General features: G+C 42.2%; 1 protein-coding gene across 1 annotated transcript in view; it reads left to right on the top strand.

The window, feature by feature from the left end:
- The window catches only part of SYN3 (synapsin III), a 196,323-nt gene that overhangs the window by 38,137 nt on the left and 145,703 nt on the right, over nt 1-12,483 (top strand). The window contains exon 5 of the mRNA XM_027886661.1: nt 5,230-5,321. Within this exon, the coding sequence (XP_027742462.1) occupies nt 5,230-5,321 (92 nt within the window). The remainder of the gene's footprint in view (nt 1-5,229; nt 5,322-12,483) is intronic.

Here is a 12,483-nt window from a genome sequence, read left to right as displayed (position 1 = left end):
TGCTGTGATGAGGTGGGTCCGTCTGTCTGTCTGATCTGCATTCTTCTTGCACAGCTCATTCACTTGTTCCCACTGTTTAGTTTATTTTCAGGGAGTGATTATTCAGTGAACTCCTATGTACATGCTTCTGGAAAAGTCTTGTGGTATAGATTATGACTCCATTGGCAACACTGTCAGGAAAAAAGTTGTACTTGGCACTCACAGAAGATAATTGTAATACAAATCATGAATTCCTGCTCCATTGTACTTCCCGCCCTAAAGAGGTATTTTTATGTGTAGCATAAACTGGTCATTTCAAAAGGTAGAGTCTGATAGGTCTGTGTGCGATGAAAGGAAAATTACCCTCTTGTCAAACAACTGTATAATTTTTATTCATTATATGTTTAGAGTTTGGGGTTTTTTCCAACTGAATGCCAGAAAACTGCTCAAGAACAGCAACAGCAGTTCTCTTAGCTTCACCACATACAAGCATTCAGAAACCATGAATAAAGGGACCTGGAAAACTAACAAGAATGACTCAGAAATAATAGATTTCTTAAATAAATAGTATCTTCACATTTTATTTTTTTTAATTTTCATTGGCTTTTGGAGGTTTACAGAGTTCATGGTTTTGAGCCATTTCCCAGGATCAAAAGGTTTAGAAATGTGCTTTTCTGGACCTCAGATTTTCAGGCAGTCACATAACTTCTGAAATGAAAACTCAAAACAATTCTGAATGCCATCAGAGTTGAGGCACCAAAAGCACTCACACAGGTGAAGGCATGTGGATCTTCAGCACCAACAGTGTCTGTAGCCTAGGAGCATGCATCCTAGCTTCAGGGCTTGTCAAGAGCAGTTGTGGAAGATCCTCTTGGAGCCACACAGCAGCATTCATAACCGAGATGGACCCTCTCTATCCTTTTCTTCCAGAGATCCCAGTACTGAGGGCACATGGGGAGGAGAGTGCCTCCCCAAAGGAAAACTTCTCAGGAAAGAGACATGGGAAATCAGGATGTGTAATGTTGAATTCTGCATGTGTATGCACACCAAGTATGCATGGCCCCAGCCCTCATCCCATTGAGATCCATGCTATCTGTCCACCCTTCTGCCTGTGCAGGATTTAGGGATTGCTTACTTTCCCCTTGAAATGCTTGCAATGGTTGTAGTGTTTCAGGAATGCAGTCTTATGTCTGTTAAAGTCTTCCTTCCCTTGTACACATTGGAAGATCCACCAAAAAATAAAGCATAAAATCTACTGAGGAATGTATGTGATTTGACTATACAGTAGTAATTCCTCATTCCAAATGCCTAAGCCACAACATGGACCAGGCTAGTCAGCAGCCTAGACAAAGCAATGCAAGGATTACAGCAGATCTCAGCCAGGATGTGAGTAAAAAAATAGTCACATTGCTGCACGTATGACAAATCCGTACTCAAACGTATGGTTGGCCTTACATCTTACTCAACAGTGGTCGGGTCTGTGCTGAAGGATGGTGAGTCTAAACCACTACAACCCAAGGAAGCTGCAGACCTGTCAGAGAGAATGCCAGTGCCAGCAACGACACTGATCACTGCGCTGAAAAACATCACCTACAAGAAAATCTTATAAGAATGGGGGCTGCTTTTCTCTAGGGAGAAAAAGGAAAAAGGAAGGTCAAGTCTTCAAGCAGTAAGTCTTTAGTTTCCTGCAGGAAGAAGTAGTGGCCCTCCAAAAAACTTTCAGCCTTAAGGAGTAAGGCAAGAGATTTAGGTTGGGCATTGGGAAAATGTTCCATGCTTGTTAAGGCACAAATTGCCTGAGGAAGTTCCTCATCTGTGGAAGACAGAAGAAGTTTATGTATATCTGCACACAATGTCAGAAGCAGAGCTGATCCTGCCTTAGGAAAGAGTGATGGACTATGTGATGTCTTGAAGTCCTTCCAACACAACTACTCTATGAAAAATGCTTGAAATTTACCTTGAAAACATGCTTCCCTTGAATCAGTCACAGGTATAGCTTCCAAGCCAAGCATTTCTACTATTACATGATTAAAAATGACAAAAACTTCCTTTTTGAAATATCAGCAAACAGAAACTCAAAAAGACCTCCGGCACCTCGAAAATACTGATGGAAACTGATAGTAGCTTAAGGTTTAGTCCAAATGATCTGGAGCATTTTCTGAATCACCACCTGAAGTAGGCATTTTTAACAGAACTATCCTCAAAATAGCTATGGGCATTGTCTCAAATCTGGGCCTCAGAGGTATGAAATATTTCTACTCCCACAGTATGTATTATGTTATTTTTCAAGGCAGATTGTGTCATGTTTATCACACATGGTTTGTTCTTGTCCTGAATGTTTTTGCAGCCACTGGCACCATTGGAAAGCAAGTATAAAATACAGTCAGGCCAACGTAATGCCGCCTTCTGTTTGATGATTCCTAATGCAAATGACTCTGCAAGGCCACAGGGAGCTGGACTCTCCTGTTTTATGCATAGTTACCTGTCACTCTATCTGCATGGGCTGCTTTCAAAGACCTCTTTGTCTGCAAGGTAAACTCAGGCTGGAGATGATCTCAGAGCTGAAATCCCAGCCAAGGGAAGTCATCAGGCTACAAAACCCACAAAGTTAAAAATACAGGGAGCACTGGAAAATCAACAGGAAAAAATTTCTGCTGACTGAAGTTTTCAGCCTTCTTCCAAACACCAGCTAGCAGTAGCCTTTTGGACGGAACAAAGCAGCTACGTGAAAGCAGCAGTGCTCCTTCACTTAGTCTATTAAAGCAGGATTGAATGCCAGGAAAAGGTCAGGAATGTCCCTCAGCTATAATTGTAGATCTAGATGTTGTGGTGGCAAGATAGTTGAGTCCCTCAGACCCTCTTTCTGCTCCTCCCTTCTTTCCAGGGTTCCCTGGACAATGGTTACCAAAGGGAATTTTTGCTTTTCTTCTGGCTCTTGACATTAAAAGGCCTGAAAATGGTCCTGGCAGTTTGGTATGAAGTACTCACCATCTCAGGGGATTCCCAGGCCCGTTTGGATGTCAGGTGTCTAAGCACAGCTTTGTTTGGCTCAAGGGAAAGCCTGTCAGACCAGCTTAATTAGATTGTAAGTGCCAGTCATCAAATGCCCATTTTCACCCCCAGCAAAGAGAAGTTTTAAGCTCTTTACTACAAGTCATTATGAAAAACATTATGGAGGAAAAGCATAAAAAACATGAAAACACAGACCTAAAACTTCTTTTTCTTGCTCCGGTGTTCACATCAGATGATGCATTCTTCAGCAACAGAAGCTGAAGTTCCAGCTTGGTAACACTCTGCTTTCAGACTGGGACATGTCTGAGACATACGCAGACACAGAGCTGGGAAAACGTTTCATCTCCCCAGTCCACAGAACCTCTTGAGCTTATATGTAAGCTAGCAAGCTTGCCTTGACCCACTGGGGAGATCACTGATGGCACCCAAAGCATCTGATCTTACTGAATTTGTCCAAGGTGGACTCTTCCCCCCGCATCTACTGAGATTTTATAAATGTATTAAATGCAGGTGCCTTTTAGAAGTACATATTTTCTTATCTCTGATCTGATATGATCCCTGAGGAAGTGTGGCTGTGGCCGAGGCAACACAGTGTAATCTCAAAATTAAAACCCAGGCAGTCACCTCTATCATTGCCAGTCCCTCCCTGTGAGTGTGTGTGTGTGTGTGTGTACGTGTTTGAAGTAGAATTTATTTCAGGCAACAGGAATTTTCCTCCTCTTTTCATTGTAATTGGGAGTTACAGTGATGTAAAACCATGTAAGGCTGTTGCTTTAAAAAGTTTACACAGGTCCACAGACGTGAAATCTCATTACATCATCGGGTCACCAGTCCACAGTCATTGCTTTAAAATTATGTGGATTTCAAAAAAAGAGAGTTGGAAATGATTTTTTCATTTGTCGTCTGGCCTCTGAGCCTTTACAGGTGCACTAGTTCTCCATTGGCAAGTTTTTTCCATGAGTTCATGAGGACAAAACAAACTTTTTTCTTTTTTTTTTCCCTTTCTTTTTCTTTTCTTTCTTTTTTTTTTTTTCTGTATAAAGGTTGTTCTTGGCACTATCTTCTGGTTCCATCTAATAGAAGTAGCAGAAGAACATTAAATAGTTCAAGGATCTCAATAAAATCATAACTAGTAACAATACCATCTGAGTGCTCTGTTATTAGACAGCTATTAGTTAGAAGATGATTTTACTGCTGCCTAGTCTTGATCATACTTTCGTCTGAAAGAGATGCTTTAAAAGGAAGGGGGGGGGGAAAGCTATTCAAAGGAAGACTAAATTTTCTGTATCAAAAAATGAAACCTTTTTATTTATATTTATATCAAGGCACTAATTTAACATAAGACTTTGAGTCTGTACTGGTGTATTTGCATTGTGCTGGAAAGGGAATATTTGCATGGTACAATAATAGGATATTCTAGTTCAAATCCTCCCATCATCCTCCTGAGACTTTTGTGTCTTGTTGGCACCCCTGTCTGAGGGGAAGCAGAGCCACACAGGAGGATCATCACACCTCTCACCCCGCTAGTCTGATCTGCATCTTAACCTTCACTGGCATCCACTGCAGTCATAATCACCCCTGTGCCTTTTGCTCCCCATAGCTGAAATATTCCTTGCCAACCTTTCCAGCCTTGTAAGTCCCATCTCTTTTAAAATATAAAGTGTTTCAGTAATCGAGCAGCACTGTTAATAGCCTATCCAGCTTTGCTAATCCTTTAATAGTTAAAATCTTAATAAGTAAATCACATCAGGTGGCCTTCTCTGCTTATCACCTTCCTGCAGCATAATGAGGTTTTTTAGCTATTTAGCTAAAAGGTTTACATCTTTTGTATTAGGTTTATAGTTGGCCAGTGGCACGACAGCCAGCTCAGACATAATTCTAAATGGATGTTTCCAAGTGGAAACTTGGAATTTCAATTCAAATGACCTTACCTCTTTTTATTATTATTATTATTCTTTCCTGTATGCATTTTTCAGCTTGCTCAGTCTTAATTCCTTCAGTACTTATTACTGCAATAAGCCTAATCCTGTGTACTTTTACACCCCAAGTCTGGGAGCCGTAAAGATTTCTGCAGCCTCTCCAGGGCAAACCAGCTATAATTGGACCTCCAGTTGCCTCACAGAATAAAAAAAAAAGAAGGAAAGGCACATTCTAGCTGAAGACAATCCTGCATCTGTGTCCGGGTGTTTGTGTCTCTGCTATCCTCGAGTAACACTTTGTCCTTTTGCTCCACTCCAGGCTGAGTTCTCCGAGTTGAATCTGGCTGCCTACGTCATGGGTGGCTGCATGGTGGACATGCAGGTCATGAGGAATGGCACTAAGGTGGTAAGGTGAGGAGCACCAGTTTGTCTTGAAAATTGGGTTTTCTGGATCAATGTTGGGGCAAGCAGGATGACGTCAGGGTCTGACCAGTATCTGAATCATGGCAGCACAGTCCTGGTGACATCAGGGTTTCTTGGAAGCAGGGAAAAGAGTGGCCTGACTCTGGTGCACAGTATGCCATACAACCATTGTTTCCAGCCTAGACCCTTCATGCAACAGCAAATGCCTCCTTTCCAGGTTCTTTTTATCCTCAGGACTCCCAGTAAAAGGGAAAATGGATCTCTCCTTCTGTGTCAAATAATCTTCATTATAAACAGTGGCTGGAATTTATTAGTCTTCCTGCCTTAGGTCCTGATCCCAGTGGATTACCCTTGCAGTAGCCGCAAAGCCCTTCCATGACCAAGCTTTGTGGTGTAGTCAGCACACTGGAGGGAAAGATGCAATCCAGAGGGACTTTGACAGGTTTCAGAGGTGGGCCCATATGATCCTTGTTCAACAAGGATCAAGTTCAACAAGGCCAAATGCAAGGTCCTATACCCAGGTTGGGGCAGTCCCCAGCACAAATACAGGCTGGGGAATGACCAGATTTAGAGCAGCCCTGACAAAAGCAACTTGGGGTTTTGGTGGACAAGAAGATTGACATAAGCCAGCAACGTGCACTCTCAGCCCAGAAAGCCAACCATATCCTGGGCTGTATCAAAAGCAGTGTGGCCAGCACTACTGGGGAAGTGTTTCTGCCCCTCTACTTTGCTCTGGTGAAACCTCATCTGGAATACTGCATCCAGCTCTGGGGTCCCCAACATAAAAAAGATGTGGACCTGTTAGAACAAGTCCAAAGCAGGGCCACAACAATGATCAGAGGGCTGAAGCACCTCTCCTGTGAGGACAGGCTGAGAGAACTGGAGTTGTTCAGTGTGGAGATGAGGAGGCTCCAGGGAGACCTTATAGGACCTTCAGGTAGCTAAAGAGGGCTACAAGAGAGTTGGAAAGGGTCTTTTGACAAGAGAATGTAGTGATAGAACAAGGGGGAATGGCTTCAAATTGAGTAAAGGTAGATTTAGTCTACGTATTAGGAAGAAATTCTTTATTATGAGGGTGGTGAGGCACTGGAACAGGTTTCCCAGAGGAGTTGTGGATGTCTCATCTCTGGCAATGTTCAAGCCCACGTTGGATGGGGCTTTGAGCAACCTGGTCTAGTGGAAGGTGTCCCTGTCCAAGCACTGCTTCTCCAATCACACATCCAATTCACTTTCCAAAAGCATTGCTCCCCTTCTTTCAGACATCAGAGTGCCTGCAATTTGCAGTTAATGTTAAAGGCATTCCTTCTAGTGCTATGTAAAGATCAGCATAAGTTGTCCCATCTGTGTATGATGCCTCTGTTTGCATAGCATTGATATTACCTTTCAGCCTATTATTCCCAAGCCTTCATCTTCATGAGTTTTTGTCAGTACAAGTCACAACACTACATTTCATCTTGGATACAGTAGCTTTTCTTTGTTTGTGTTGAAATCTCATAGCTGTTCCAAATTAATTTTTCTAGCCACTCTACTTCTGTTTGTACAATTCCTTCGCAGTTTTTGGTGTATTCAGCATCTTGAGTTTAATACTGTTCACACATTTAATCAATGCTTCTGTCTGTTTGCTGATAGTTCAAAATTAGAGACACATAACACAGCATGCAGTGATGTTTTTGAAAGGGATTATTAGAACAGCTGAAAAACAGTTATTCTGAGTGTGCTGACCTAAGTTTAATTTTTCAAGATGTCATTTCCAGTCCAAACAGTGCAAAGCAAAACTTGTCACTGTCAATTAGCTACGACTGTGGTCTCCATTTGTTCTTTGGTATAATTTCACGAGCCTCTGCTAAAAACTTTTAAAGTTGTGTCTGTTACATACATTTGCTTTCTCTTGTCCCACAAATGTCTATTTGTGTCCCATGAACCAGCTGCTGGAGCATTCATCACACAATGTGCTGTGTTAATGCACTCCTGTGTTCGCTTGCTCATGATGCTGGAAGGTTTCCCAAGAACCATTTCCTAGGTTGATCACATCTTCATTTTCCTTCCCGTGTCTTTCCTCACAAAGACGTTCATACATCTGGCAGAAAGATCTTGGGCTATTAAACTGAAACTGAAGACAAAATTTATTTCACAAGAGTGTCTGGGGCATGGTGTTCATTTTTCTGCTCGCAGTGAATACACAGGTATCCCAACTAGCATTTTTGAGTGTATATTTTTATATGAAATACATCTTTTTATCAATGGCATTATTTGGGGTTTTTTTGTTTTCATCTCTGCATGTGTAAAGACACATTTGTGTTATGGGAAGTAAATACATACTTGGATACAGGATTTATATGGCGTATGTGTGATACACACCATAGTCCTTACAAGTAGTAGACATTTGTTTACAGCCTGTGCTGATGTGCCCTTGGCATGCCCAGCTCAACAAGTTTAAGAGCTCAGGCCAGCCAGCTTCCATGGCCACTCCTAGCAATACTTTAGAAGGTACAGAAATAAAACCTCTTCTTCACTTTAGAAAGTGAATTGTGGAGCATAAAGCTACTGAGCTGTGTGGAGCCTCCTCAGGCCATCCACATGGGTGCAGCTGCTTCTCACTCCCTTCAAATCCCCCCATCACACCCACAGACGTGTCCTGCCTGGTCACAGACACCCTTCAGAGTGCCCAGCCACAGGGAGATGCCACAGAGGATGCCTTGAACCCTGTTGCTGCTGACATCTTTTTTCCATCTCTAATTTATTAGACCTCTGTTAATTATTAAGCAAAATATTCAGTCATAAGTCACAATATTTCTAGATTATGAAAAATACTCATCATGTTTTTTGAACACCCAAAGTCCTTGTAAATCCCAGTGAAAAGTTATAGGAAGGTAAATACAACAGCATCTTGCTAACAAGAACATTTGGGATCCCCTGCATAGGAGCCCTGCCTGAGCCCTACCTGCTTCACTCTCCTCTTCAGAGGGAGTGCAAGAGTAAGATTAGTGGAAATACACTGAATATACTACAGACCAGTAGATTTTAAATCAATGAAATAATAAATATTTTTTTAAAACAACAACAATTATTAATATTTATATAAAACAGCCACTGGGCTATTCTCTCCAGTTTGACATTTTGTTATCTGATAAGCTATCTAACAATTTATTAGCATATTATATGCTGTCATTTTGGAGCAGGTCTCCTGGTAGCTTCTTTGAACTGGAAATGGTGCACTGCACATTGAAAACAAAGCTCTTTCTCTGCTGATTGTTCGATCCTTTCTGACACCCTGGAGTTAAGGCACTCTTTTAGACCCCATGCTAACTGACTTGAATTGCTCCAGGAAAGAGTTGTGGTTCTTTTACCTGAAAGATAAATCCCCTAATGAGAAGGTGTCATGATCCTTAAAACTCTACATTTACCACTTGTCTCAGGAAAATTTATTAAAAAAAAAAAAAATTAAAGAATTAAAAAAGAAATTAAAACCCCCACAATCACTGACAATTAAAGGCAGCAGACCTCCATGATTACTAGCCTGTGTATCTTGAAACAAGTAGCTACAAATAAGTTACCAAACAACAAAACTGAAGCCAGGCATTATTTTCCTTGCCTGATTTATAAAACAAGTGTGGCTCCAAGAATTTAACTTTACAGTAACAGTATTCTGGGTCTCCAGCTCCTTTTCTTTTTTAGCTTATAAATTCTGCACATCTGTAGGAGGGAGTGGGAGATTGGAAATAGTATCAGCGAAATATGCTACCGTAGACAAAGGCTATCATCTAACAAACCTAAAAAATTGCATATATGTTTTCTGTGCTAGTTCCACCACGTTATGCAAAAGCTCTGTCAGCCTATTCAGCACATTTTCTTCAGAGTTAGAAGACAAAGAGCTGGCCATGTAGTACCTACTGCAGTCTCTAGCAAACACTTTCCTGCTTCAGTGCCCTGACTGGGCACACTGTGGTGGAATGAGCCGGGCACTGGGAGCAGTGTTGGGTTCAGCCAGGACATTGCTCCCTGTTACCCCAACATTTATGGGGGTAGAATTGGCAGCAGACCTTCCCCGGTGAAAAGTTAAATATGCGAAGCAGGAGGTAGAGCTTAGGCATCCCAAAGGATTCCTCACCAACTTAGACATAGCAACTCTTTCAACAGAGAAATGGAGCCATTTCTGGGTGCAATGACTGGAATAATAAAGAGTGAGGAAAAACAAGTGTGGGCTTATGCCTGCTTTTAAAACACTTGGGTGGATTCTTCTACCTCTTTCCAGTGTATGCACAACTTCCTTTTGCACAGGTCTACAAACACACAGAGACAGAGACAGACAGAGAGAACCATCTGGAGTTTAATTTACTCTAAAAAGCTTTTGGGCTGTGTCACCTCTACTGGCGTTAGATGTAAGGAATGGGATTTTCCTTTTCACTTGTCTTCATTTCTCTGAAGGGTCCTTCATATCAATGTTTTCTCAGTGTAAAGAGGCTGTCAGTGCTGGCTCTGCACCCACTCTGATGTGCATTTATACTTCCAGGAAATTTTAAAAGTGTCTTAGTATATAAATGAGAATTTGGGCTGTCTCTGCTTCTGACAACAACACTTAGATTCCCAAACTATGATCTTAGGTTCTGTATTAATGATTAAATGCAGTCTCGTGTTTGAATTTTGGGCTTTTTCGATCCCTCAGCTATTAATTCCAGTAGATGTGGAAATAAGGCAGGGATATGTTGAAACTCTGGACAGCTTTCTTACCTGGGGAATACTAATAACTCTGGGACCATTTCAGACTTTTAAAGATATAAATTAATCATGCATCAGACTGCTCTCATCTCCTGTCTCCCTGTAGAGCTGCCTCTTTTGCTATTGGGCTTGATCATCCAGGGGAGAAAATATACTTTCATGCCTGCATGGGACGTACTAAAGAGGTGGCCATACCAGCCTCACTGCAACACCACAGTACAGACAACAGCTGACAGACTTGGAGATGCCCAGGATCCGAAATAGGGAGGACCCTGCGTGGAGAAATGACCCTGGCAAAAGGAAAGGCATGTCCAAAACGATAGCGAGGGAGTGTTGAGGACAAAGTCTTGCATCACAGAGTGATGTTTAGTCCTACAGGCCTTGCCCAAATTTGACCTGTGTGTGTAATGCTTGTGTCTCACCCTGTTTACCCTGAATGATATGCCCTTGCAACTCTCAGCTGTGGTGGGGTCAGTGAATTCTCCAGTTCACCCATGCAAGCCCATTCATTCCCATAGTTAACACTGACCTTCCCGCTGGTTCCAGCTGATTCAGTGTTTCTACAATGCTCTGTGTGCTGATAACAGGGCAGCAGCCTGTTGAATAACCACGCCAAAAATCCCTGAAAGTGCTTTTTTTTTTTTCCCCAAGCATATTTTTTACTGCAAGCTGCAGTACAATCTCAGCATGAGGAAGCAAATCCTTTTCTGAGGGAGGAGTGGAGAAGAAACTGGCCAGACCACAGGTGTTTTCCTGCTGTTCCTGCAGACCCCAGGAGATAAGTACTCTGGCTAAAAAAGATTTGCCTGCTCTAGGGCAAAAGACTCTTTAAAGTCCTGTGAGGACACTGCCCGCTGCCCACTGCACCTTTTCCCATCCCAGTAGGCTCACTTACCCCACAGATCCATTAACAAGCAGCTCCCTGAATAGGGCAGGTAGGTTTTCTAGACGCCATGCTTTCTCTTCACCCAGTAGTTGCACATCCCTAGAAGGATTTTTTTTCTTGTCTCTCAAGGACTATTCGTTCACAAGAGTTGGTGGTTTCTTGTGGTTATTCTACAGGGACAATATCCAGGAAGGTCACAGGAGTAGCCACTGTCCCCGGACACTGAAACAGGAAGTTTTGATAGGCAGTAGGTAACTTTCCTGCTTCTCAAGTTCCAGGAAGCTTGTGCCAAAGAGGAACTCCAAGCTCTGTCTAGTCCCTGTCTTTTTTAATTTAACTCTTGACCTAACTGGGCCCCTTTTTAGAATGACTTTTTCTATGTTTGTTTGTTTGTTTTGCTGTGTTTTTTTCTTGTTACTTCCAAACCAAACTTCTGCAATTTTCTGTGAAGCTGCAGATGGGAGAAAAAAATGGCAGAAACTGATTGGAAGAGTTTAGGTTTCTAGAAACCAGATGGAAAAACATGTTGAACTCATGGTTCTCCCAAGTTTCACAGAAAGTGCCACGTGGTAGAGTACAATATGTGCTATGTATTTAACACTGAGAAACATTTGGGCAGTATTTTTTTTACTGATGGCATGGCAATCTGTAAATGTAATGGAGAAGTGTGTGTAACAGCCTGTAAGCTTTTGAAATTTCAGATTAGGCAAAAGACAAATATGCCAAATAACCATTTCCCTCACCAAAATACCCTGCAGAGTCAATGAGCTGGGGCGAGGTGTCTAACAGGGTAAACCCTGGCAAGCTGCAGTTAAATATGAAGAAATCTAACACCTCCAGTAAACATTTATAAACTGAGATATTATTCCCATGTGGGGGATGATCTAACATTACTTGTAACTAATATCTCCCCTCTCTTCACCTGTCTGTCCCTATGACTCATATTTTTTTGAGCAGGAACTACAAAAGAGTTGGAGTGTGACTATTTACGTATTTATTCTCAGTTACGTCCACCTCAGCTCCTGCTGCTAAACAGCTGCTTGGAGGCCTGCTTCTCCCTTTGGGGTTTCCTGATCTCCCAGATGAATAATGTCCCCCTTCACCTCCCCAGCAGCTGGCGCCCAGCCGATGTGCAGGCAGGATGCTGACAGCTATTGGGAAAACATTTGGCATGCAGGCAGCTGCCAGAAAGCAAAAGTCACTCTGAGCAGACCAGGGTGGGGAGCATCTCAGAGACTAAACTTCTCCCTGACCCTTTTTGCATTTACAGTAATTCTTTCCAATAAGGAATATGCTGCCAGGGTCTAGAGCACTCACTAATTAGTTAATCCTGGACTGAAGGCAAGAATGATTAAAGACTGTTGTAGATTGCTGTCTTGATCAACTCTCTTTTTTTTTTCCAACTGTGCTGTAATTTGTCACCTTTCCACATGGCTTGCTATTAAGGCTTCTTCCAGGGAATGGCAAACAGAGAAGTGAAGGGACAATTCCTGATGCACCTGCACTGAAGCGATCAAGACGGATCTTTGTTAATGACCTGATACTGGG

This window comes from Empidonax traillii, unplaced genomic scaffold (genome assembly GCF_003031625.1).
Source record: "Empidonax traillii isolate 1590-97213 ecotype Southwest subspecies unplaced genomic scaffold, ASM303162v1 scaffold191:size1449129, whole genome shotgun sequence".
Taxonomy (NCBI): Eukaryota; Metazoa; Chordata; class Aves; order Passeriformes; family Tyrannidae; genus Empidonax; species Empidonax traillii.
This window is presented reverse-complemented; position numbering and strand designations above follow the sequence as displayed.